The 25,610-nt window shown below is 42.0% G+C and overlaps 2 protein-coding genes across 5 annotated transcripts in view; both read left to right on the forward strand.

Moving 5' to 3' along the window:
• The first annotated feature begins 121 nt into the window (after window positions 1-121).
• GOLT1B (golgi transport 1B) lies at window positions 122-14,186 on the forward strand. Its single transcript, XM_056341004.1, has 5 exons — window positions 122-278; window positions 4,762-4,853; window positions 6,668-6,846; window positions 10,174-10,255; window positions 11,609-14,186. Exons 1-5 carry the CDS (start codon window positions 254-256, stop codon window positions 11,645-11,647), a joined length of 417 nt encoding a protein of 138 aa, XP_056196979.1. The 5' UTR covers window positions 122-253; the 3' UTR covers window positions 11,648-14,186.
• Window positions 14,187-23,308: 9,122 nt separating this feature from the next.
• BCAT1 (branched chain amino acid transaminase 1) overlaps window positions 23,309-25,610 on the forward strand; it is a 67,175-nt gene continuing 64,873 nt past the window's right edge. The window contains exon 1 of one of the 4 annotated variants that reach the window (XM_056340722.1): window positions 23,309-23,958. In XM_056340722.1, coding sequence (XP_056196697.1) covers window positions 23,950-23,958 — 9 coding nt within the window. In that variant the 5' untranslated portion in view covers window positions 23,309-23,949. Of the gene's footprint in view, window positions 23,959-24,138; window positions 24,208-24,668; window positions 24,881-25,610 lie in introns of those variants that run through there. The other 3 variants (XM_056340724.1, XM_056340723.1, XM_056340725.1) reach the window with 3 other exon arrangements.

The raw sequence follows: 25,610 nt of genomic DNA on the forward strand, positions 1-25,610 counted from the left end.
CCCCCAATCAGCAGCGGCTTCGCGAGGCTCTCGTCCGCGGTAATGAAAGCGGAGAGGCGGGCACCAAGGCGGGAGGGGGCGTAGCCGCGCGAACAACGCGGCTGCTGATTGGCGCTGATTCCTCCAATCGGCGGTCCCCTTTCACCCGGCGGCGAGGCGAAGGGGGCTGCGTGTTTCCGGAAGACGTGGCCGTTGCAGCCGCTGCTTCTCTGCTCTGCGCCCGCCGCCCTCCGCTCCCGTCCCCGCCGCCACCATGATCTCTCTCTCTGACACCCAGAGTAAGCGCTGCTCCCTTGCCTCTGATGGTCGGTGGTGGTAGGTGGGGACCGGGTCGCCCAGCCGTGGGGCTGGGGGCGGCTGAGCCGCGGAGCGGGGAGGCGGGGACTGGGGAGGGATCCCGGTGGCGGCCGAGCAGCGTGGGGCGGGCCTGGCCCGCCGGTCCTGGTCCGCCCGGGCCCTCGCCCTTTGTTCGCGCTCCCGCGGCACCTCGGTTGCCGCTGTCGGGATGGTCGGGACTCAGGGCCCCGGCCCGGGCCGCTGTGGCGGAGCGCCCCTGCGGAGAGCCGCTCTCCGGTCGCGGCCCACGCCCGCTGGGGGCCGGGCGCTCCGGCTGAGCGCCGCACGGAGGGGCGGCTGTCAGCGCTGTGGCGGGGGTCGCCGAGGAGGGTCCGGCTTGCGAGGGTGGGCCGCCGGCACGCCCGTTTGCCACCCCGCGGCGGTCCCCGACGGGCACCGGCTGGCGAGCGGCCGCGGGCTGGGAGCGGGCGGGCGCAGGCGGAGCTCACCTGGCCGCGCCTGCCGGCCTCGCCGCTCCGGGAGGGCTGTTACGCTGCGCTGGGCCCGGCCGCGGGACGAGCCGTGCCGGGAGCTGCCGGGAGGCGGGCTGGGATGCCGGGCTGCAGAGGACCACTTGGCAGGGCTGGCACCCCCGTCCTTCGGGGGGCACTGTCCCCAGCGCCGCCGCCGCTAGCGTTTGTCTCGGGTTGTGAGCTCTTTGGTGTCGGCTGGGGTGCTGTGGTGTGGGGATGGCGAGAATGAATGAAAGCTGAACGGTAAACAAAAGTAACAATTAGCTAAAGTCTTCTCGTGTGCCTCCCTGTGGACGTGAGTGGTGTGGAACCGTTTAGTTTTGTGTCGGTGGCTCTACAGTGTTTCTGGTAGCTTGCCGTTATCAGCGTTTGTAAGTGACACTGAGGGAGGGGGTTTGAGGTGATGACCTGACACTCAATCTGAAGTGGAAAAAAAAAGTACTGTATGTGACCATAGTTTTGTTTTTTACGGAATAGGCATACTTGGAAATAAAGATGCTGAAAGGAAAATACAAAGAAATCAAAATAAAGAGGCTCATAAGAGTTTAAACTGCAAGGTAACCGAGAATGTTAGGTCTCTGATTTAAATTAACGTCTCATGTATGATGTGTTTCTGGCATGGTTGCCATGAAAGGAAACAAGTCTGAATGATAAGCACTGTAGTGTCAGTTAGGAAGGAGGGTAATTGTGAAAGATGTAGAAAAGAAAATTAAAAGAATTACGTTTAACTTGATAGCAGGATACTAGAAATGGAGGTGTTGGAGAGCCAGTCAAGGCCAAGGATGATGACAGGCAGAAAAGCAAACAAGCTGACTTCAAAGTTAATGATTTCTGGAGGAATTCAGGTGCCATGCTCTGTTACTGGGATGGGTACTGACCCTTGGGTTTGATGTTTAGATTTCTGATTGATTAAGCCCTTGTGGGCTTTCCTTTTGCCCATTCCCCTAGTCTCCTGTCCAGAGTGTTCGTTGGGGGGAAGAAAGAAAAATCTCTGCCGAAAAAGGACATCTATTCACTTTTTTTTAGTTCCTCATTTGGGACCTTCAGCTAACTCCAGTAAAATACTGTGGCATTCAGGGTGGGTGTCATTGTGTGTCTGTCTGTGTGTGCCGTGTTGTCCGTTGTTGTCCATTGTCATTCCCCCCCCCTGCGTTTTTGTGAAATTCAGAAGATATTTTATCAGACAATTTTAAACTCACTGCTGCCTGGAAAACATATGGAGTTAGCTATAGAGTCACTGATCGTGTGATAAATACCTGGAGAGGACGACTGCATTGGTTGATGTTTGGAAAGTTAAATTTGTAGCTGTACTCTAGAACATTTTTTAAGTGATTCATTGAATGGTGTTATAAATCACCAGTAACTGCAAAAGAATGCACTTAGTTTTTCCCAAATAAATCCATTTTTCAATACTAAAAAGTATAGCTAGCAAAATAATTAAAATTTGCAAGTTTTCATAACATAAATTGCATTGATTTTTGCCTTCAGAGAGCCCATAGTGCACAGTTCCGTTCTGTTTTAGACGCTGTGCATTGTCTTCCCTGAACTTTCACAAGCAATAGATCTTGATTTTGAGTTTTTAATATTTACTAAGCTGGTTTGATACAGGGCTGCAGTACTCTTGCACAGTTTACGAGATTTCTGCAGAAACATTGAGAAAGCGTTGCATCCTCCTCTCAGTAAATCATAACAATTTAAAGAAAATTCAGAGCAATTGTCACATGGCTAGTATGTGATTCTGCATTTATAGGCATTGAAATACTGTATTTGAGTGATATGAGAAGGCTCTTCTGGTGCAGGAGAAAGTGTTTAAAAATAGTTCACACTCTCTGTTAAAATTCCTAGTTCTTTGTTGCAAAGATTATGTACAAAATGTCAGTGCTTTTTTTTTTTTTCCTTTCTGTAAGAATGCTAGTCAAATATATTTCCCAATTCTGATATGAATTAAATCAGTAATACCTTCTACTGATATACTGGCAACAGAGAAGAATAGTCCTGCACTGCTCATCTTTTCAGCAGTAATTTTAAGATTATGAGAATGGTGCTTTTTTTTTTTTTTTTTTTTTTTTTTTCACTAACCAGAGAATATGGTTGACTTCTAAAGTGAATCTGAATTTGTTGTAGCGGTAGGTGATTACAAACGTGTTTCAAGTGAACACAGAAGAAGTGTCAAAGTAGTAATTACAGCAGCTGTTGGGAGTTGGCCTCTGCCTTCTTGCTAGATCCTTACTTTGCTTGTGTCTGTGGGAGGAATGAATACTTGCTTTCCATGACTGCATATTTATCTTATTGGCAGCTGGTAATTCCTCTGGAGTCTTGCCTCTAAGTGTTTTTCTTCCAGAATACAGATTGCTTCTGCTCTTCTAAAGGAAAGAGTACTAGAGAAAAGGGCAGATTGCAATTGTTATATTGTCTTCAGTCAGCAGATTCATTGAAAATACAGTTTGCAATTCCATTTTTCATTGTAAACAAGTATTGAGAATGTCTGCAGTAAATCAATTGTAGTTACTTAGTTTTAATTCAGGTTGGTTAGAATGCTTATAGCAGAAGTTTAAAGTGGCAGGCAGTACTGTAGAACTACAGATTTAACACCGTGTGGTCTGCAACCTTGCTGAAAGATGAGCTCTTACACAAGTTAGGGAAGCTGAATGTAACAAATCTCTTTACCCTGAGGTCTTTTGAAATTTTTTTGCAATAAGTAAATGGAGGTTCTGAAATAGGCGGAATGATACTCCTTTAATTTGAGCTCATTGAGCAAAGTAAATAATCAGCTAGATCTACGCTGCAGTCATAAGTGCAACTAAATACATTTAGGTAGACCGGGCTAGCAGCAGTGAAGGCTATGATAGTGTGGGTTGGGTTTTTTGTTTGTTTCAGGTTTGGCTGTACAAAACTACTGGCATCTTCAAAATTTATGTATGTGCGCACACAGACAGAAACTGGGCTGCCAGCCTGCCTGTAGTGTTATGGCTGGTTTTGCTAGCTGGTTTTATGTATCCTGTAGGTTTCTAAACTCTCTGCTGACAGAGATAGCAATATGTGAGTACATGGGTAAGTACAAAGGTTTTTGCAGCTGTGTTGCTGTTCCTGTTACTTCTCTCCCATTCAGTCTACATGAGGGTCAAAGGAAGGTCTTAGAGGTTTAATTTTAAAAGTAGGGTGTATTTCTAAGTATGGTCTCTAAGATACCTTAAAGGCTATCATCAAATGGTAGCTTGACATTCCTAGTGCAGTTTCTCAGAAAAGCCTTCCATCCTACTCTTGCCTTCCCAGGATTTCTTGAGCAATCTTTAAAGACAAACAGAACTCAAAAGATACTTAATATCTACTAGTTTTGTGAAAATTGGTAACTGGCTAGAGACCCAAGCTAGTGTTTAATAGCCATTAGTGCATGTGTAACTTGGAAAGAGCCTACAGCATTAATCTGAGTTGTGTTCGATCCAGAAGTTGGGGGAAGGCAGACAGCCGTGCAAGATTATGGGAGGTGGAATGGGAGGTCTCAGGAGGATGGTAAGGACCAGATTACTTACGTTACTGCATTAAACATAATGGGGTAAGAGTTGCAAATGGAAAACAAAGCTTTGTTATCTGCTCACAAAATAATCCTTTTCTCCATACTAGCAGTAAAACAAAAGGGATGTCTTTGTGATATGTATATATGCACGCATGATTTTTTTGTTGCGTTCAGTTTCAGAATATAGTTCTAAATATGTACTTTTTTGATAATAGCAGCTTCCAAAGATATATCTCTCTGGTACTGAAGTAATTGGTGTCTGAGGCTGCTATATTTGTACACTCTAGGAAGTTTTTTAGGTGGTCATAAAATAGGCTGAGTTTTTCTGTGTTTTAAATGTCTGTAGATCGGACGTTCTGAGTTCTTTACAGCTGTTATGCGTGAGTTTTTCCTGGTACTGTGGTTTTCGTTTATTACTTGCCTAAATTTGTTTTTCAGAGATTGGAATGGGACTAACAGGCTTTGGAGTGTTTTTCCTTTTCTTTGGAATGATACTCTTCTTTGACAAAGCTCTTTTGGCTATTGGAAATGTAAGTGCCTTCTGTTTAGTCTTAGGTTTTGCACTGTTTAGAATTTAATTATGTTGTTCTATTTTTAGTTGAATATCTGTTATCAATGTGAAACTGGATCATGAAAAATACTGTGGCAGTTTGTATAAAGAAAGAGTTATGATCAGTGATATGAATGAATCTTTTTTTCCTGATTAAACAGCTCACGTGAATCTAAATATCATGCCTACAGGTCAGGCCTGCAGTATGTTGGTCAGACAAGAAGCAGCTTGTTCCACAGTTGTTATGCTTCTGCAAATATGATTTTTAGATTGGTTGTCATTTACTAATGATTTCTTTTTTTGTGATCTTGTAAGATAACTGCCAAGCCTAAGTATATACTTGGATAAGAATAGCGAAGTGTTCTGTACATGCTAGCAAATGTAGCTTTGCTGTGCTTTATGAACAAAGAAAGAAGTATGAATTGCTGGTGGTCTGGGTTTAGAAGAACCAATCATCTTTCATATTAGAGAGATATAATATCTTCAGATTTTATGAAATCAAAGTTTTTCACTTAAAGCAGCACAGAAAAGAGATCCTAGTTCTGGTACACAAAATTCCAAATCCAAAGCAAATACAAAATGACAGGGTGTTTTCTGAGTGTGATAATCTCTGTGTGTCTGCTGTTCTTAGCTTTGCCAGCCAGCCAAGAGCACAGCCTGGTAGGTGTTCACATCCTCTCTTCCTGATGCCTGATAGCCTGTGATCAAAACTGATCGGTTTCATCCTGTGGCAGCAGAGTCAAATACTGAGATTGACAGAAGAACAATATGAAAATGTATATTTGAATTTGGGTGCATTAGTTGAAGCATTGTTCTGAACCATCCATAGAGTGTATAGTGGAAGAGTAAAAAATAAAATAGTACTTACTTTTTTCTAATATAAGGTCACAATATGAGATAGGGAAAATGGTGAAAATGTAGATAGGAAGAGACAATGGCAGGCTATGTGGTAACCAAAGATAATGCAAGAAAAGGTACTGTGTCCTTACAGAAAGTTAAAAAAAAAAAAAAGGCAATATCAGAAGAAGTGGGAGAGGTGGTAAGAAAGTGGTTTATTCAATAACATACAAAACTTAAATTTCATCTATAACCTTGCATAAAATCTGAGACACTGTCCCCTTCTTAGCAAAAGTGTTGCCCAGTTGTATGCTTACAAGCTGAAATAATTACAATTCCTGTTGCTAAAGGACTCTAAAAGTACTTCTGACTAGTTGGGACTACTGTGATAGTGTTCAGTCTATACTGAAACTACTAAACAGTAGAAAAACTATAGACAGAAAAAAACCAAACAAAACCAACAAATAAAAAGCCAGCAAACAAACAAACAAGACAACTACTAAGACTTTTGAGCTGTTTTCCTGTTTTGGCTTTGCACTATCAGCACAAGCTGTTGAAGATGTCCATGGTACAGTACAGAGATGCTTTTGTAACATGTCAGTTCTCAGTTTTTAGCAACCTTTGCTGCCAGTGGCACTAAGCTTCAGCATTGCGTGTGTATAATGATTGTACTTACATTACAGGACAGGTGTAACTGATGTCACCAGGTCTTTTGCTGGTATTGTGTTTTTCAGAGACGACAAAGGTAGTCACTTTAATTTTAAGCAGCTGAGAGAAGAGTTTGGAACGTCACCTGCAAATGTGTTAAGGTGGCTTTTACAAAAGAAAATCACTAGTAAATTCCTTCTCACCATCTATCTTTTGGTATTTAAAGAAGTTGTGCAAGAAATGCAGTCTTATTTTGTAGAATATATATCTGTTTACATCCTAAACTTAGCTATCTTCTTTCTTTTCTAGGTTTTATTTGTGGCTGGCTTGTCTTTTGTTATCGGTTTAGAAAGAACATTTAGATTCTTCTTTCAAAAACACAAAATGAAAGCAACAGGCTTTTTCCTGGGTGGTGTGCTCATAGTTCTCATTGGTTGGCCTTTAATAGGAATGATCCTTGAAATTTATGGGTTCTTCCTATTATTCAGGTAAGACCTTTTTTTCAAAATACCTTTCTAAATTGGTGTATCTAGGCCTAAATGTATTCATTTAGCATAGCTGACAAAGTGGCATCCTTTAAATGTTCACTTTTGATAGATGTTATGTGAAATTATTGGTTTATGTTTGCAGGTGGTAAAAAGTTGGTAAGTACTTTCCCAAGACTCAAACCGGCTAATGTTTGTGAGGCATATACCAAACTGACTTTGGTAACATTGTTTATGTCTAACTAAAGAATTGTAAAGCTATAAAATATCTGTGAGCCCAAATTGTTAGCAGTGCAAAGTCTAAATATTTCCTCATTAAAAAAAAATGCAAATTAGAAACTTGGGGGCGGGGCAGAGTTTGTTCTTTTCTTTAACAAATGCACAAAATACTTGGCTACAAACAACCTAGGTTTGTAACCTTACCATTTCATTACGATGGTAACCCAGTGAAAAGATGTTTTCTACCACGTTTCATTACATCTGTGCCCTAGTGTAGTTAGTACTACTGGGTTTGGTTTGCATTATCTCAACTGATTTAAGGAAAAATGAAAATTCTTATTTTTTGAACAGCAATCTTGATACATGTTATAGCTTTCACAATGTGTCATTTAACTTCTTCATAAATGCAATTGTGATGGTGAAAGAATTTGACTTGTTGAAACTTGTATATATTTAGCTTTATTTCCATGGTTGAAGTTCCATACTTCGCTATAGAACAAAGTACAGCATATGATAATAAGCAAGAAGGGAGACCTTTAGTTCTTCTTGGACTTCTGTGCAGATGAAGACTGTTTCATTAATGTTTATTAATCTAATAACAAACCCCTAAAATATTTTCCAAATGTTCAGCTACTAGCTAAATAACGGTTCCTGCTAATCAAAATCAAAGCACCGTTCCGATGGCGCTCATTTTTTCCACTCAATAGAAGATTAACATACAATTTTACCTAGTTTAGATAAAATGTTTAAATATTTTTTTAAAAAATCTTGCCTCCTACTGAAGACAGTGAGATTCCTGAAAATTAATTTTGCAATTGTAACATATGCTTCTTATTGTTCTACTCTGTATTATTCTGAACTCTATTACTTCAACTTTTGAAAATCACAGTATTTCACTGAATACATTGTCACTTCTTATGTGTAGCACTTGGGTTTAATCAACTAGTAAAAAGCAAGTAGAGTGTGTTTCCAACCAAACACTCCTCTTCTTGAAACAGCTCAAAATAATTATAAATCACTGTATCTAAGCTGGTATGGTTATGGATTATCTGTTGGTGCTAGCCAGGGGCTAGCAGGGTAAAATAATACTGAAGGGATTATAGAAGGTCAGTGGTTATCCCTAGGTTCCTAGGACTATCCCTTAGCCGGATGAGTATTAACAAGGGGTAGATAATTCCAGGTGTGAATGTTTTATCTCTAGACAATCTTCTCTAGTGCTTAATGGTTCTTGGAATCTAAATCCTTTGCTACAATGTTAGCTAGTTACTATTTCAAACAAAGCTTTTTGTTTTGCTTCAGTCTTGATCGTTTCAGCTATTATGCTGTTTTCAGCAACTTGCTTCTTTCTGAAGAAGTTAAAAATGGAGCCTTTCCTCAAGCATCAGTTTATACAGTTCCTCACAGTCCTTTGTTTGATTGCATAACAGAAAGCTTCTCTGGTTATCATTGGTCTCCGAAGTACATAATTTTCTTCAGCCCAAGGAATACCAGATCAATTTACACCCCTTTGGATATGTTAGGGCGATGTGGTGTGAGGATGGGCATTTCTGTGTATCCTAATGGTTCCGGTCATGTGGATTACCAGAACTTTTATACAGAAACCTTTACTGAGCAATATAACAGTTCTAGTAACTACTTCAGCTCACACTAAGTACAAATGTAAGCCACTCTATTTTAGTTTTTTCAGTCTCTCTTGATTTTTAGACCACTAAACCAGTTCTGCCAGGTGTTCAGATCCCTCTAGAATCTTTACTTCTAGGTTATTGTGTTGCATATCTAGAGTACTTTTACACAGCCACCTTTCATACACTCCGTAGCAGTAATTGCAGAGCCTCTGTTGTCCACAAAGCAAGGATTAGGTACTGGTAACCAAGAACACTTCAACAAATTACAGGAATGTGAAGGGTTGACTTCTTTCAAGCCGCATCTGGCCAAAGTGAGACACACACTTATTCTTTTATTCTCATTTAAATCTAGAATGTCTTTTCCTTCTTGTCTCTATCTAACATGTTGCCACAAGTTTCCCATCAGAGGTTTAGTCTTTTGCCATACCTTCACATGCTTAGATTGCATTTACCTGGAGAAGGCTATTATGGGACAGTATCTCTTCATGTACTCTTTAAGCTGCCTTTGGAGCCTTATTCACATTGCAAACATCCAGAGTTATGGCTAACAATACTATCCTTCCTGTACTGACTATCCCTAATTCTTGGCTACACCATTACAAGTGATTTGTGTGCCCTGCATCACAATTTACTGGACCACTGAAATGATCCCTTCCTTAAAAAAAGAAAATCTCTGGGAAAAACTTGCTGGTATGGATATTACCCAGCAAGTAGTTCTTACTAGTGTAGTGAAAGAGGGTGATGACTTGTGAAAATTCACTGTTTCATTGTGGCTGAGGTCTCATTACATGTTAATCTTTATTCTAAGCAGGAATGTATAGCTCAACAAAAGAGAACTCACAATGCTACCACCAACTGACTTGCTGCAGTTGACTGCAAACAGCTGAGAAACAGCCATAGAAAATTTATTTTCCTGCTGCAGAGACAAAGTGAACAGTGCAGGGGGCTATACCATAACAGCTATGTTAAGCAACACTCCCTGACTCATGATTAAAATATCTGACTTTATGTAAAATTTTGAAGTAAGTGAATATACGACTCTGTCATGCTTAATTTACTTAATGTAAAGAGTACCATATGTGGTTGCAAAGAGGATTAGTCAGAATTCATTTCAGGTTTTTTTACACTGGGTATTGCAAGAATGTATTTCCTATAATGTAAAAAGAAATTATCTCAAAATGTGTATGATGGTTTTGAGAAATCAGTTGGGAGCATCAGTTCTGTTGACTAAGTTGGGTATTCTTTCTTTACTTATCTTTTAAAGAGCTGACTGAGGGTTGCCACCTATGAGAAAAACTAAGTTCATTTTAAAATATAGTTTCTTTCCTGGTTTTCTCCTTTCTCTGCTAAATGTATGGTAAACTTACTGTATTGGTATAATTATTGTGCTGCTAACAAGCTACCTCCTATTGCTTCATTTTGTAGCAATATGAGAATAGTTTAATTTAAAAAAAGTTGATACAGTCTTCTGATATCTTACCTAAAGGGGGTTCTTTCCTGTGGTGGTCGGCTTTATTAGAAGAGTTCCAGTTCTTGGATATCTCTTGAATTTACCCGGTATAAGCTCGGTAAGTGTTCAGTACTTCATGCAAAATTTGAAGCTTGTGCTGTTTTTTATTCCATTGCTATAGCAATAGTAGAAATGGATCAGAAACAAAGCAAACATAACTTTAGAGCAGTGACTTCGAGAGTATTCCTGTGTAGTTCTTGCACCATACAGATCCCATTAATTCCCAGTGAGAGACTTCTATTTGTAAAAGGAACAAAAGGACACCTTTGCAGAAGCTGCCCCTGCGTGCAAGTTGTGAAGTAGAAAGAGCCCTGGATTGTGACTCATAGCCTTGGGGTTCTGCTTCCTGATTCACCGTTGGTCCTAGGTGACCAGATAGGAAGAACATGCCGCTGTTATGTGGTGCTTCTCCTGCCTGTATGATGAGGAGGATGCTGTGCTGTGTAGTATTTGGATATATTTATGAAAAGTGGCCTGTAAAAGCAAACTGTGTAGTTCAATGTTAAATTGCAGCTTGTCTGATGAATCCAAAAATTCTCATGATGCGTAATCATTCATCAGATATATTTATTAAGGTCCACTGCACCAGACTATGCCTCACTATTTACTAGGATTTGTATTTTTTCAAGAGCGGTTTTCCATTTTGTTAACCAAAGAGCCAGGGATTTGAAGACAATTAAGAGGTGCTAGAAAGGTGGTAATCTAGGGTGTTTCAGTCAACTACTTTTACTGTGCTAATTTCTGTATGTAGTTTTTCAAACCTAGTCTTTAAAGCAACAGTTTTAATAGCTACTGCTAAAAAATTAATAGAGGGTATAACTTAGATGTATAGAGCCTGTTTTTTAAAAATTAGTGTTCAAGATAATCTGTTCCAACCTTACAGTTAGGCCGAGTTTTGGCTCATAATTTATGATCAATTGAATGTGTCATTTGTCAATTGATCGATCTTAGTCATATTTAATTTGATCATAATGGGGTTAAATCTCATTTTAAAAAGATAATTGTTAATGTTTTATTCAAAGCCTACGTAGGCTCAGAAGAGAATCCACAGTAATGGTCAGTTGAAATATCTTACTTGGTCTACTAATGCATGTGTGGCTGATACTGTATTGTTTTGTTTTAATCATTAAGCTAGCAGTGTTATCTGCATTCTTCTATTTCCTTTTTCATTCGGTTGCATCTTCATGTTGCACTGTTAATGTCTATAAGAGAAAAACATGTCATGCAGAAACACAATTGCAGTGTTAAGATTTTTAATTTTCACAAACTTAAGTCATGAGACTTTGGTGAGTACTATTTGACTCTCATTTTCAGTCGCATACTAACTGTGCAAATAGCAAGTAATATGACAGTAACTTCACTGTACATAAATGTCATGCTACTTAAAACCTTTTTGTCTCCTTTTCTACAGCTTGTAGATAAAGTTGGAGAAAGCAACAACATGGTATAATGCCAAGAGGGCAGAAGACTGATTCTAAACTTACTGTATTATTTATAAAATCCTTTTGAAGAATACTCAGCACAAAGATTAAGTTGTGTACAAAGGAAAAGCTTGTTACATTCTTTACATAACAGTTTAATTTAAAATGTATAGTCAACATTATACATTAGAAAAGAAGCTCAGCAAGTATGCTTCTAGAAAGTAACTCCAGAGTTCAGGAAGTAAACTGAAGAGGTGACAGTCGCAGAATAACCCATGTTACAACTGTTGAAGACTATTGTTGGTTTTGGAAAACATTCTAGAGGCAATGAGCCCTTGTGGAATTAACGGTGCCTGTACTTTACCTCCTTATTTTGAAGGTGCAGTAGAGCAAACAGGCTTACATTTTCAAGGGTGACCCAAACTTATCCAACCCTCTGCTTGCTATTCTGAGAGTGAAAAAAAAAAAAAAAACAAACCACCACAAACAGAAAACTTCTTGTGTAACAAGAGATACGTCTTTGCATGAAGGTTAAGATGACTATTCATCTTCAAGTCTATTATGACAAAAAAATAAGGAAACCCTACACGGTTCTGTTGTAAACATTTTTGTAAATATGTGGCTGAAATAAAACATTGTTATCTTAATGTTTCAAAGCCAAATGTAAGTTGATTGTATTTGCCTTCCATTTTGGAATATGCAAAAGGTCAATCTTTAACTTCAGTCTTAAATGTTGGTTCTGAACATGTAGGACTCCACAGGAAACTGGAAACTGACTTGCACTCCTTCCAGTTTGTTCTCCTGGAGTCATGTTACGTGCATCCAGATGAGAATGTAGCCCCCTGTCACTAACATGAAAACTTTCAAATATGCTTAGTTCACAAAAAAATGCATTTGGTTAAGGTGCTGATGTGTGAAGCCTGTGAAATGTATCTTATCAGAATCTGAACCTTTGTTTTTAAACAGTTTGAAACCAAGGTTTCTTTATTTACTCTGGAACCACAAATTGACTTATTTTTTACAGTAATAAAAGGAAAACTTAAAGTTCTGTGTGTGAGTCTCTGGGGAGAAATTCGAGCTAATGGGGCTAACTAAATATCAAGTGCCAATCTCCTTATGTAACTTGTTGCTTGGGTTATCTTCATATAACTTAAAACTTCAATCAATCACAGCAACAACTTTGCTGTTAGTTAGTTTCTCGGCTAACCTGGAATAAATTCCCCTACTAATGCAAGGGTTGTGTTTCTGCATCTATTGGAATGGTAAACATCATGCACTTTCAGTAGGTTTAGTATGTAGTGTCCTTGCCTAACAAAACATGATAATTAAGTAAATTGTATTTGTGCAGGCTTTGGGGGGGTTCTCTTGTATTTAACTTTCTTTTCCCTTAAATTTAATCCTAAAAAGGTTATCAAAATGCAATGTTAGTATTTCAAGTAGCTAGGTGGTCTTAAAGGTTTAGTGATTGGTGGGTTTTGGTTGGGGTTTTTCCCCTTTATTATGCAGTTAAAATTGGTATTCTCCAAAATAACTTCTAAGTTAAGAAGAATCCATGTATACCATGGTTTATTTTCATTACAACTGTGTAAATAGCCACAATCTACTATTCCCAAGGTTTAATTTGCTTCCTTCTCAAACAGGCACAAAATGATTCAGAGAAAAAAGTCATTATATTTTCAATGAATAGCATCTGAAAAATCAGCGGGTTTATTTTATAAATGACAAAAAACAGCTGTGTTTGCCTGTTGGCATGTGTATTATAGTTTACAGACAGGACTAAATATGACTTGTGGCTTCTACCTCAAGAAATAAGCCAATTTTAACTGCTCCTGTAGAACTGTTGTGTGTTAAAATGACTAGAGAATAACACTACAGCAGTTTAGCAAATTCGTTTGCTTTGGTAGAGCACTGGTCTGTACTATGGGAATCAAGTACTGTTTAAAGTAGACAGTGTTCATCATTTACATTCAAAGTCAGCTACCTGAAGAATTTTGTTCTTGTCTTTTGAAAAGTACTGTGATGGGCAAGGTGGATTGCACCACACGACTGTGGAGCTCTGACTGAAAGAAAAATTGCTGGGTAAGTTGAAGTATCTTCATCGACAAAAAAGCTGGTGATGTCTTTCAGAGGTGATGAATGTGTTGCTGTCTATGATCTTTTAGCCCTTTGAAATGCCGGGATTAGGCAGTTCATCTCACTTGTATTTAATCCATTGTTTTAAATCAAAAGTCAATTTTTGTCAGATGTGAACTGTTGTGAAAAGAGTCTGAGGGAACAAAATTGTATGTTGAATTTAGCATAGTCTTTATCCCTCAAGGTAATGTTGTCTTTGAGACAGTTTTGCAGAGATACATGTGGGTGGCAGCAAAGGTCAAAATAACTTAGCCTTAAAGTGTTTCTGTCATTGTAAAAATATCTCGTAACAGAAACATGCTTGGAACATTTCCCCTTTTAAATGTAATTTATAATTGCTGCTTTAAAAATCATAAGGATGGACCTTATTCTGAGAAAATGAACACTGTAAATATCCTTGTCATACCTTGAATAAATGGGTACCTTTTTCTATAACTTGTCTTTGTGTTTCTTTATGTGCACCTTTGAAGAAAGTGCTTTGACAAGTTTTCCTTTTCAAAGGTTGGGGAGTGCATGCTGTTACTGCCTGGTTATCTTGCACTGTTGTGACTTTCATAGTAAATAGTGTCTTTGATTAATTTTAAATGGAAAGGTTTCCTCTTTTTCTTACAATAAACCTTTTATACAAACATCCCCCTAGTTATTCAGGTTCCAGTTTCAAAAACATCACATCAAAATGTGGGAAGTAGTTTCTTTATTAAACTACCTCCTTTCCGTTCTGAGGAAGTAGCTGTGAAACTTTAGGAGAAAAAGGGTACGTGTCTAGAACTTAGAGCAGGTTCTAGCCCCTGTGCTTTCAGTTTAGTTCAAGGATAGAGTGTGTGTTCTCTCTGGCCTAGAGTGGCCCGATAAGCAGATTTACTGTTCTGTGGTGCTCTGCAAGCTTGCAGTCTACTGTTGAGGATTCTATCAAAGGGAGTGGAACAGCAAAGCAGGGATTTTAATTGGTTGGTGAGGTGTTTTGGTGCTATGTGCTAATTAATGCCCTAAAACCTTAGTTCCAGCCTCTCGGTTAACTTTTACTAAAGCTGGTTCTATTCTAAGAGTTCCAAATAAATTATTCCTAATTTAAAGGGGAAAAATCCCAGCTACATCTAGTTACATTTGTTAGACTGTGGGAGGTATAATGTTAATCTGTATGCAGCTCGTGGCCAGTTACTTTTAGTAAGCAGTCGCCATTTATTAACCAGGAATACTTTGACTTTGTTATTTCACACAGTGTGCTACCCCATTAGTTTATAGTCTGTGTTAAACACATTGTAAAGAAAGGTATCTCATCTGTGTGGTAGGTGTGAAAGTCAAGGTTTTACTGGGTTACTTTAAAATTGTTTCCCTGCCGGATTTCAAGGTACAGGCTCGGTTGTTGCCTTTTGGTTTGCTTGATTTATCAGGCTGGAAAATAGAGTCCATGTCCCTAAACCAAATGTAGTGTTATGTCTCCCAGCTGTCTCTTCAGATGTCACTGCCAACCCTTGGACTCCTGTCTTGTGTGTCTGGCTGCCGTGTCCTAGCTTGCTTTGGCTGTTACTTCTACCCTTCAGATTGCTGTTACCAGCTGTGACAGCGATAGCGTGCCATTACCAGACTGACTGACCCAGCAGAATCTGGCCTTTGTGGCCCATTTGTTCTAAGCTTTACCCCTCTAGTATTGGTCTTGGCATGTTAAAGCATCTTTCAGAAGGCTTGAATCTTGTGCTTAGTCCAACAAACAGATTCTGCAGCTGTAACCCTTCACCAAACCTAATTTCAGCACAACTATTTGAGGAGGATGCTTTAGCATATAATACGTAACCATTTACAGAAAAAAGACAGGACTGATGGGGAGTAACTTGGTGTGGAATTCATTTTTCCAAACTAAGTTATGATGGATAATTGAGATACTGCTCAAAATCTATTTATATAAATGTATTTATGTGGGGTTTTGCAGTCATTGATGTGTCTAGTTTACCTGCTGAAGTAGTGTGTGTCTAGAGGCGTACTTGCTGAAAAGCATCTGCATTCCTGTATACTTTCTAGCAGATACCATTTTTGATCAAAGTAGTGGTACCACTTTGCTTGGGGATGTAATGAATTTCTTATGAAGATATATAGATTTGAAGTATCTTATTGTAGATAGTGCTGAAAACTCATAAAAGCATTGGGTTCCTTGCTGACTTGCAGGAATTTCTCCACTGAAAGGGGCAGCAGTGTTTAACCTGCTGTTTGGTACAGGGGTGTAGAACTCATTGAGATCCAGGAGCCAAGATGTTTAAAACAGGGAAGCTGGAGTGGGACTTTTTACAAGGGCCTGTAGCGATAGGACAAGGGGGAATGGCTTTAAACTGAAAGAGGGTAGATAAAGTTTAGATAATCAAGAATAAATTCTTTACTGCAAGGGTGGTGAGGCACTGGAACATGTTGCTCAGAGACGTTGTGGCTGCCCCATCCCTGGAAGTGTTCAAGGCCAGGCTGGATGGGGCTTTGAGTGACCTGGTCTAGCGGAAGGACCTGGTCTAGCGGAAGGTGTTCCTGCCCCCATGGCAGAGGGGTTGGAGCTGGATGATCCTTAAAGCCCCTTCCAACCCAGCCGTTGTGTGATTCTGTAACTGGGAACTGTCCTCCTGCACCACGAACTGACCGTGTAGCTGACCACGGGCAAAACGCAGCTGACCCACAACCTCTTCGTGTTCCTCTGCGCGGAGCCTGGCCTGGACCCTCAGCTGGGGCCCGAGGTGGCCCTGCCGCCGGCGGGGGGGCCGTCACCCGGCGGCCGCCAGGGGGAGCCGCGAGGGAGCGGAGGGCGCGGGGCGGCGGCGGCGCCCGGCCGCGATCCCTGCCCGCCTGCGAGGCCGGGGACCGGGCACCCCGCGGCGGTGTCCCTGTGTGGCCGCGTTGTCCCCTTTTCGAGTCAGCCACCCGACGGGCCAGCGGTTCGGGGTCCTGTAGCCGGTAAGCGCGACCTGGAAAATGTCTTGACATTTTCTGGCTGGTTTGTTGTGCAGGTCTGGCGTCTGTTTAAGCTTGATGTAGCGTAGACTGGGGAACCGCGGTGCGTCTCTGGAACACGAAGGGGATGTCGAGCTTGTCATGGAGCCGCTCATGCTGAAACACTGAACACCGCGCCGGCCCCTCACCGCCTGGCAGGGTTTGAAGCCGCCGAGCTGTAACCTGGAGGGGGGGAAAGCGGGTTTACCACTCGCCACAGCCCAGCTGCCTCCTTTTCTCCAGGTTCTCAAAACCTCTCCCAGTCACGTCAGAGAAATCAAGATTGCACACAGACTTCCACAATTTAATTCTACTGCTTTGAAATAAAGGGCATTTTTGGTCTAAACTGTTTTACACCACCAAAAAAAAAAAAAAAAAAAGCACATTAGGTCAGTCTTTCAATATTTAGTTTTCATATTGAAAGGCGGTTCAGCAGCAAATCTTCCAGGTGGCCTGGCATTAACCATCATCCAACGCTGCACACCCAGAGAAGGGCAACAGAGCTGGCGACGGGTCTGCAGCACAAGTCTGGTGAGGAGCAGCTGAAGGAACTGGGGTGGTTTAGCCTGGAGGAAAGGAGGCTCAGGGCAAACCTTAACACTCTCTACAGCTACCTGAGAGAAGGTTGTAGCGCGGTGGCTGTCAGTCTCTTCTCCCAAGTAACTAGTGACAGGACAAGAGGAAATGGCCTCGAGTTGGGCCAGGGGATGTTTAGATCAGATATTAGGGAAAATTTCCTCATCAAAAGGGTGCTTAAGCACTGGAACAGGCTGCCCAGGGTAGTGGCTGAGTCACCATCCCTGGAGGTGTTTAAAGGATGTGTAGATGCCATTTGTAGGGACATGATTTAGTGATGGACTTGGCAGTGCTAGGTTAATGGTTGGACTTGATGATCTTGAAGGTCTTTTCTCACCTGAACGATTCAATGATTCCGTGAACCTACGTGGAGAATTATCCTCAACTTTCTTACCCTCCCAGAAAAAACAGCACAAAATATCAAGTGTTTCCCTTCTCTTACTTTTCTGTCAGTTTTTAAGCAGGCCTGAGCGGGGGGAGAAAGAAACAATTTAGCAGTTATGAAATCTTGAGAGTTACCTTGGATGGGGAAAATGGGCTGGTGAGGAACAATGGCCCTTCCCACAAAAGGTGAAGGAGTGGGCTGGTTTTGGTAGAGCTCTGGATTCACAGGCCCAGGTGCTAAAGCCTCAGATGGAGCCAGCTGAGGGGGGCTCTGCCTCAGGGGCTCTGCCTCGGCCTCTGAGGTGCTGCTGCCACCTGCAGCATCTCCCTGTGCCCCCATTCCCACCCCTGGTGCACCTAAACACATTTTAAACACCTTTTGAAGGGTTTGCTTCAGAAGCACGATTGACACCTCACCTTCTGGGGCGTGAAGGAAGCCAGCCCCGTTCTGGTGGGACTGTGGGGCGGGCAGTGCTGAGGCGAAGCAGGTGCTGCCCCTGGGAACCTTCTGGAAGAGGCCGGTGGGGAGGGGTCCTGTGCCACCCCTGCCCTGCCCCACCACTGCTGAGGAGGCAAAGGAGAGGAGCGTGGGGGTGGCTGGAAAACACAAATCTGGACAAAATGTTGGAAACAAACTGTTCTTGGTTAATTCCCAGAACGTAATGTTTCTGTTGCCTCTCAGGACAGAAATAAGTGACACATTCACAAAGTGCATATTTAGGAAAAATGCATAAAATGCTGTTTCCTGAGCAGGTGGGAATTAAAGGGCAGAAGACTTTGTGTTTATTTGGTTCCGATTACCCTCACACATGCGCACCTTTTCCTTTCAAGCCTTTTTCTTAGGGTTTTTATGGTTTCCAGGTGTTGTGGGGCTGCTTCCCCTTTATCTTTTCTCAGGACTCTAGTTTTTTAATGTTTCTTTCTGAGAGTGTAATTATGCAGACTGTACTTCTTTGTGAGGGTGCCAGCTTAGATGCTTCCCGCCCTTTAGCATCTGCAATTACTTTCTACTCCCATGCTTTTTATCTCGGTTTTTAAACCCAGATCATTCTATTAATCCATTTAACAGCAGAGCCTGCACACAGCAGAGTTGGCATGTCCAAGGAGGTGGGAAAATGGCATGAGGATGGAAACGAGCAAATGAGCACCAGGAGGAGGTGCTGCCACAAAAAGATCTTGCTTTCTGAAAATAACATCCACTGAAACCTTGCATCTCACTCGAGACCCTCTGTGAGGTAACATGTGCCTGTGACTACAGGAGAGGCCACTATGCCTTCATCTTTCTGTTTCTACAAAGAATCCTAACTATTTCTTCTCCTTTTCCAAAATGAAAGGTTGCATTATGTTTGTATATTGTTCCAAAAGGAAACTAGCAATTGCAACCATTGCTCTCTATGTACAAAGCTTATTATCTCACATCATTCTGTTGGAGACCAAAATGACAAGACTTTAAATGACCTGTCCTTCTCTGAAGTAATTTTTGAAATTATCTTATCCTAATATTTTGTATGTATACAAACACAAATATATACACGTATAATATTTGCTTTTTTCTTTCTGTTAGGAAATTTCTACACCACCAACCTGATTCTCATCCAAAGGTTTTTCTTTCCCTCACTTTAAAAACTTTTCACATCAGTATTCCCAGTTCTGCAAGGCAATTACCTTCTTATTTGTTCTGAAAAGTTTTAGTTTTGTGACTGAAATCAGTCACAGGCTTTCCCTGAAGAATATATTTGATGAAAGTTGACGTTTCCTTATTTTAAATATTTGTGCTAATGCACTTTCATGCAGTTGTAGAAAATAAGAAAGACTGAGTTTTAGTACAAAAGCTGACTAGAAACAGAATATTTCAGAAAGAACAAAACATAACATTCTGATATTTTTGGAAGAGATACTTTTTTTGTGATTTTTTTTTAAATAGCTTTGGAACACATTTCAAAAGGGCTTATGTTACAAAAAGCTTTGAAAATGTGTAAAGATTGAAATCAAACTGAAACACAGCTTTTGTAGAAATGAGATCTTTTGATTGAATCAGAATTGCTTTCCCCACATTTTACTACAGGAAGTTTTCATTCCCTTTCAGAAGGGAAAAAATGTCAGAATCCCAGCTTTCTCTTAAATGAAAAAACTGGTTTCTACCCATATTCACGTTATCTTCTTCAAGCAGATTGGCATTTATAACAGGAAACCTTTGAGAGTGTACCAAGCTATGGGCTTCTGCCCTTCATTCCTTGTAGAATTATGGAATTATACAAGCTGCCTCTTTCAAAATTCCCCATTTGGCTTTATATCATAGAGTTTTTTCATTTTCCCAACAGTAGTTCCTCATATTTCTGTGGCTAAAATATGAGTTTATTCAGTTCTGGTTTGGGTAATATGCATGACTGAAACCCCTTTGGTCCTCTGCAAAAATTCCACTCATGAGCCCGGAGCAAACAGAAGGAATGCTGTGCTCTTTTACATGGCTTCTGTGAAGATCAGCAAAAGGAATGGAACATACTAATCACAAGGTTTTGTGGCCACTCTACAAACTTAATCAGCCCCCAAGGGCCCCAGGTGTCACAACTCCTGTTCACCCTGTGAATCTCTAGAACTTCTGGAAATACTTTGGACTTGAAGCATATAAATTACCTAGTTCTCTCATATCTGTGAAAAACTCACTCATTAAAACTTCTAAAGTTTAACAGTGCTGTCAAGCGTTCACAGAATGCTTTGCATTAATGGAAAATCTAGTACAGAAATGAACAATGGCCAGTTTTATGAAAATGAGATATTCAGAATATGGAAAGTGTATGTTCTTACTGATGGATCAATACAACTGATTGAATCAGCAGAGGTAAAGTCAACTTCCCTTACATTATAACTTCTGGAGTGTTACATAAAGAAGTGCAACTAGACTGAGGTAATGCAAGCCAACACTACAAAAATGTGTCTGTATGGCACATTTACTAATGACAATTTTCAGGTTTTGGGGTGTTGCAGCGAGATGCATGTTTTGAGGTAAGTTCTGTAGCTTCTCTGAGCTTTGGTCTTCTTTTTCCGATTTTTATTTGTGAGTTCAGGGTCAGCTTGGCTATCAATAAAAAGATCTGGGTTTAATATATATCCTAGATAACTTGGCTATGCACAAATCCCCTGTAGTTCAGGTAACACCTCTCCTTTCCCTTTCCTTTCCTTCTGTTTCTTACTTATGGGCTCTGTACCTTAATAGTTGGCAGTAGTTTGAGGATAACTTGGAATGGATCTCTGCAGTGGAGCATGATCCATAGTACTTAGAAAGAAAAAGGACTCACAGCACAATACTGTTCAGACTGGGAAATTAAGGTCTTGAAACAGTAAAACTGCATTGAAACAGCTTTTGTTCTAGAGGGATCCAGGATACTGAAGTAAATCTGGAGAAACTGTAGAACTTGTAATAGGGAATGCAAAAAGATACATGGATAAGTATCACATTGAGGGGCAGACTGAACATGACTTTTCTGAAAGGAAATCCTGACCTGCCTATCTAGAAACTTCTCTGAAGGATTCAATGAATGTGCACACAGTAGAGGTCCAATTGAGACAATCTACTTGGATTTCTAAAGAAGGTGACCAGGTGCTTTACCAAAGGCTCCTAGAAAACAAGCTCCCATAAGAAGGGTGTTTTTATGTTTGCTCTCATTAACAGGTTCAAAGATAAGAAACAGTTAAGTTAAACTGTGCAGTTAAGAAAATGATAGGCAAATGAAGGCAAATAGAGAAAGGATGGAGTTTGCTGATGAGATTAGGATCTTCAGGGTAATGGTGTTAAAAAATTCAGCCAGACTAGAGCTATCTGCAAAGAGTTGCAAAAAAAATTTCCTAGATTTATGTGAACAGTGATGGGTTATGAATGACCTGTTACCTTTCAGGAGTAATCTTGGAACCAGATAGTTTGTAAAAAATATCAGTTCAGTTTAGTGCTCAGAAACAGTCAAATTAGGAAACAGAACACCAAGCATTATTAGGAAAAGAAACAGAGGGGGAAAAAGCAAATTTAAATATGGTGACCTGCATTTTGAGAGTTTTGTGTAGTTCATGTCCCCATCTTAAATCAAAGATGATCAAGGGTATGAAAACTGTCTTTATATCAAGGCGAAAAAGATAAGGACTTATCTGGAAAAAGGAGAGATGGCTGACAGAAGATTCAACAGTAGCCTGCATAATCACAAATTACATAGAGGGGATGAATATTTTGATCTTCATTGATGTTTGTTTACAAGTCTGATGGTATCAGAAGAAGGGAGCATGATGTGGAATTCCTAAGTGGTAAGTTCAAAATAAAACAAAATTAACGTATTTTTCCACAGAGCACAGCTAAATTGTGGAACTCATTAGCACAAAATCTTACAGATGCCAAATTTTACATGCACTCAAGAAACAGTTAAATGAATAGAACAAAAATCCATGAAGAACTGTTAAGCCTAAAGAATCAATCTTTCAGGAAACTGCTGTGGCACAAATCCCTTGAGGCTAAAAGAACTGATCAGGAAAGTGCTCCTATGTGCTTCTTCTGTTCTTGTAACTCTTTTGTACACATCGTTATTGATGCCTCTCAGACACAGGATATTGAATTAAATGGACCTTTGGCCTGACCCAGTATGGTTGTTCCCATGTTGTGGTTGTAGTATGAAGACAATTTATTGTGAATGGATTGAATTGCTCTCATGAGCACTATGAACTAATTCACTGATGATGAATTGTATCTGTCTGGTGCTTCTTTGCTGCCTTCCCTGTCTCCTTTTTTTGGTCCATCTTTCCTCTCTCCTAAATAGCCACTAACATCACTGAAACGTGAACTTTCAATTTGGGTAACATCATTTACCAGCATTTCTTTGGAATCCAAATTTTTTTAATTCAATTAAATAGCACTTTCTTATCTGGCTCAAGAGTGGCAGGAACAGAGATCTACTTTTGTTACTCTAACCAATCTCTGACACTATTCAAGAGAGAATAATTCACATATATCATGCAAAGCAGAACCTGACACTTTGGACAGTAGCATTGAGATGAAACAGCTTCCTACAACTACTTACTCCCCGCAAGATCAGAAGGGGAAAAACATTTACAAAAATAGTAGGATAGGAAGAAATGACTTAACCGTAAAATCAGTAAAGATGAACGTAAGCACACTGTGAACATTACGCTGTGGTTACACCAGGATTTTCTCTTAAAAATTCACTTTTTTGTTGTACAACTACTATATGGTTTCACTAGTAGTAGCACCAGTAGCAGTAACAGACTGGACTGGTCTCTGATGTTTATTCTTTTGTCCTGGGGTGCTGGTCACCTGCCTGCCACAGACAGAGAGACAGTAGCACAGCCAGCGGGCTGTAGGGTGGCAGCTGAAGTCTGAAGAGCTGTGAAGGTGCAGCTACATGGACTTCAGCAGGACTAGGCACTGGTTAGCGGGGGGAGGACCCAGAGCCCCATTGTGAAACATCTGGCAATCCCGGCCAGCGCCAAGTAAGTGGGTTGTGTGGGCCTCTCCTGCTGCCAGTGCAGTGCTGGGGGAGCCAGCACAAGCTGTGCACGTAGCGGTGGGGGGCCTGGGGACAGCCTGCCCTGCAGCGAGAGAGACGCAGGGCTTCCTAGCGATGGGAGGGATAAACGGCGAGGTGTTTGGTGTGTCAGACAGCTTGGATGTAAGCAGGAGGAAATGACTCAGAGACTGAAAATGATGAGTTTCTGAACGCTTGCTAAGGGAGGGGTAAGAAGAACATGTCGCCATCAGCATAAGTTACAGTGAAAGCACGTAATTGCCTCTGCTCGGTGGGCGCAGCGCCTGGCGCGGGGCCATTTTGCGGGCGAGCCACGGCTGCCCTCCAAGCCCGCCCGCCCCTGCGGTAGGTGCGGGCGGCGGGCTGGGGCGCTGCCGGTGTCCCCGGGCGAGGCGGGAGCGGCGCGGAGCGGAGCGGGGCGGGCGGCGGCGGGGCGGCCCGGCGCGAGGTGCCCCCCGGCGGGAGGAGCCAGGCGGGGCGGCCCGCAGCCCCTCGCCGCTTTCCCCGGCGGCGCCCGGCGTGCGCGCCGCCCTCGCCCGCTGATGCAATCGGAGCCCGCAAGCAGCGGCAGCGGCAGCAGCGGCGGCAGCAGCGGCCCCGGCGGCGCCCGCAGGCGGATCGGCCGGCCCTGAGCCCGCGCAGCGCCGCCGCGCCGGGGGAGAGCCGCGGGGCTCCGCAGCGCTGCCCGAGCCCGACCCAGCGGCTACCCCGAGAGCCCGCGCCGCCGCGGCACGGAAGCGCCCGTCGCCAGCATGAGCAAGGTAAGCGGGGCGGGTCTCCCGCCCGAAGCCCCTCGTCCGTCCCGCGGGGGATGCGGTACTCGCAGAGGGACTTTTCCTGGGCAGACAAGGGAAGCGGTGGCTTTCTGATTTGTATTCTCGGATTTTAATGCTCTTACTTGTTACTTATGCTTTGCGAGGGAGAATCTGCCCCCGAGAGATGTATTGTTCGAGATTCAGAAGCAGGATGTGTGTGATGCTACCTCTTCCCGTGGTCTTTCATTGCAGATGGTGTGTGTGAAGATACGATGAGTCGGGAGGGGGAAGCGGGGGAAGGGAAGGTGTATAATCCTCTGGGGGGGGGGAGGATTTCTTGCCTTTTATTTGTCACATAGAACTCTTAAATGATTAAAAAGAGAAAAAAAAAATATCTCTGCAATGGGTATGGTCTCCTGGCAGGCATCATGCCTTTTTATGCCTATGAATTTATTATAGGTCTTATGTCTGCCATTGTACTAAAATAGACTATGGCTAAAAGCCTGTGATGTGTATATAGAGGTTTTGAGTAATTTCAGAAATAACTTTAAGTAATAGTAGAGGAATTGTCGGTAGTGAACACTAACGTGAGAGATGAGCATCTGTGTCCTTTTATAAATGTCGTGTTTATGTTCCTCTGCTTAATGAGGCTAATCTGGGGATTAAAAAGAAGTATTCCTTGTCAAGACAAAGGGCATGGAGATAGCACGGTGCTGTTCACTTAGACTGAGGGAACATCACCGCAACTTTATACCTTGTGAAACAGCTGCACTAAGAACAATTGCTGGGTTTTGAAGGAGGTCTGTGCTGGGCTGACTGTGAACTGCACAGCCTTAGCCTAATGCCAAAGTTAACAGCTGAGGAAAAACAAGACTGAGTTATTTGCTCTCCTTGGTTAACTACAGCAGATGGAATACGGGCACAACAGGTATGTGACTGTCGGGTGTCTCCCCAGCTTCCCTCTGTCACCAATGACAAGAGTTACTCCCTTCAGCATTCATCACTCCTGGGTGGGTAGAGCAATGGGTGGCAGCGCTGGAATGGGTGAGTGCTCTGGAGGTCCCTCAGGAGGCTCTGATTTAGTCCCATTTGTACTTTCTGCAGCTGGAGAGTGGCAGACCTGCCTTGGCAGAAAACTGATCTGAAACTGCTCAGGGAGAATACCTAACCAGCTGCCCCCTGCCTGAATGCTTAGGGACAGAATGCAAGTATATCAAGGAGTGAGGCAGGCTGTCATGTTTTACATCAATTTTGTCTTGCCTGTTGTGTGTCTAGGAAAGAGGGTCATACCCGGTCTCCTGGGTGTTATGCAGCACCTAGGAGTAATGTCCTGGTGTGTCCATGCAAAAAACAAGTAGCAGGCAAGCCACAGACCTACCTGCCTGTTTGCTCAAAGCAGGCTGACATCTCACTGGGTTCTTCTCACCTGTGCAAAAGCTAACTTTGCTTTATAGTTTTACTGTAGAAAAGACAGCATGAAGCAATAGCTACAGCAGTAAAAGTACACTCTTGTCACTTGCGAGTGGTGTAGCCTTCAGCATGTCAGTTCTGTCTGAGCCTTTCGCCCTTTATTTGCTTCATCTGTTCAGCCTGTAAGGTCTTCAGGGTTGTGGCTGTCACTGTGTATTTGTAGAGCATGTGTCAAAAGTGCAGAAAAT

Source organism: Falco biarmicus, chromosome 5 (assembly GCF_023638135.1).
Source record: "Falco biarmicus isolate bFalBia1 chromosome 5, bFalBia1.pri, whole genome shotgun sequence".
Taxonomy (NCBI): Eukaryota; Metazoa; Chordata; class Aves; order Falconiformes; family Falconidae; genus Falco; species Falco biarmicus.

Coding starts and splice junctions, on each gene's coding strand:
- GOLT1B (XM_056341004.1), top strand. CDS start 254: ATGATCTCTCTCTCTGACACCCAGA. Junction 279..4,761: donor CTCTCTCTCTGACACCCAGA/GTAAGCGCTGCT, acceptor TTTGTTTTTCAG/AGATTGGAATGGGACTAACA. Junction 6,847..10,173: donor GGGTTCTTCCTATTATTCAG/GTAAGACCTTTT, acceptor TCTTACCTAAAG/GGGGTTCTTTCCTGTGGTGG.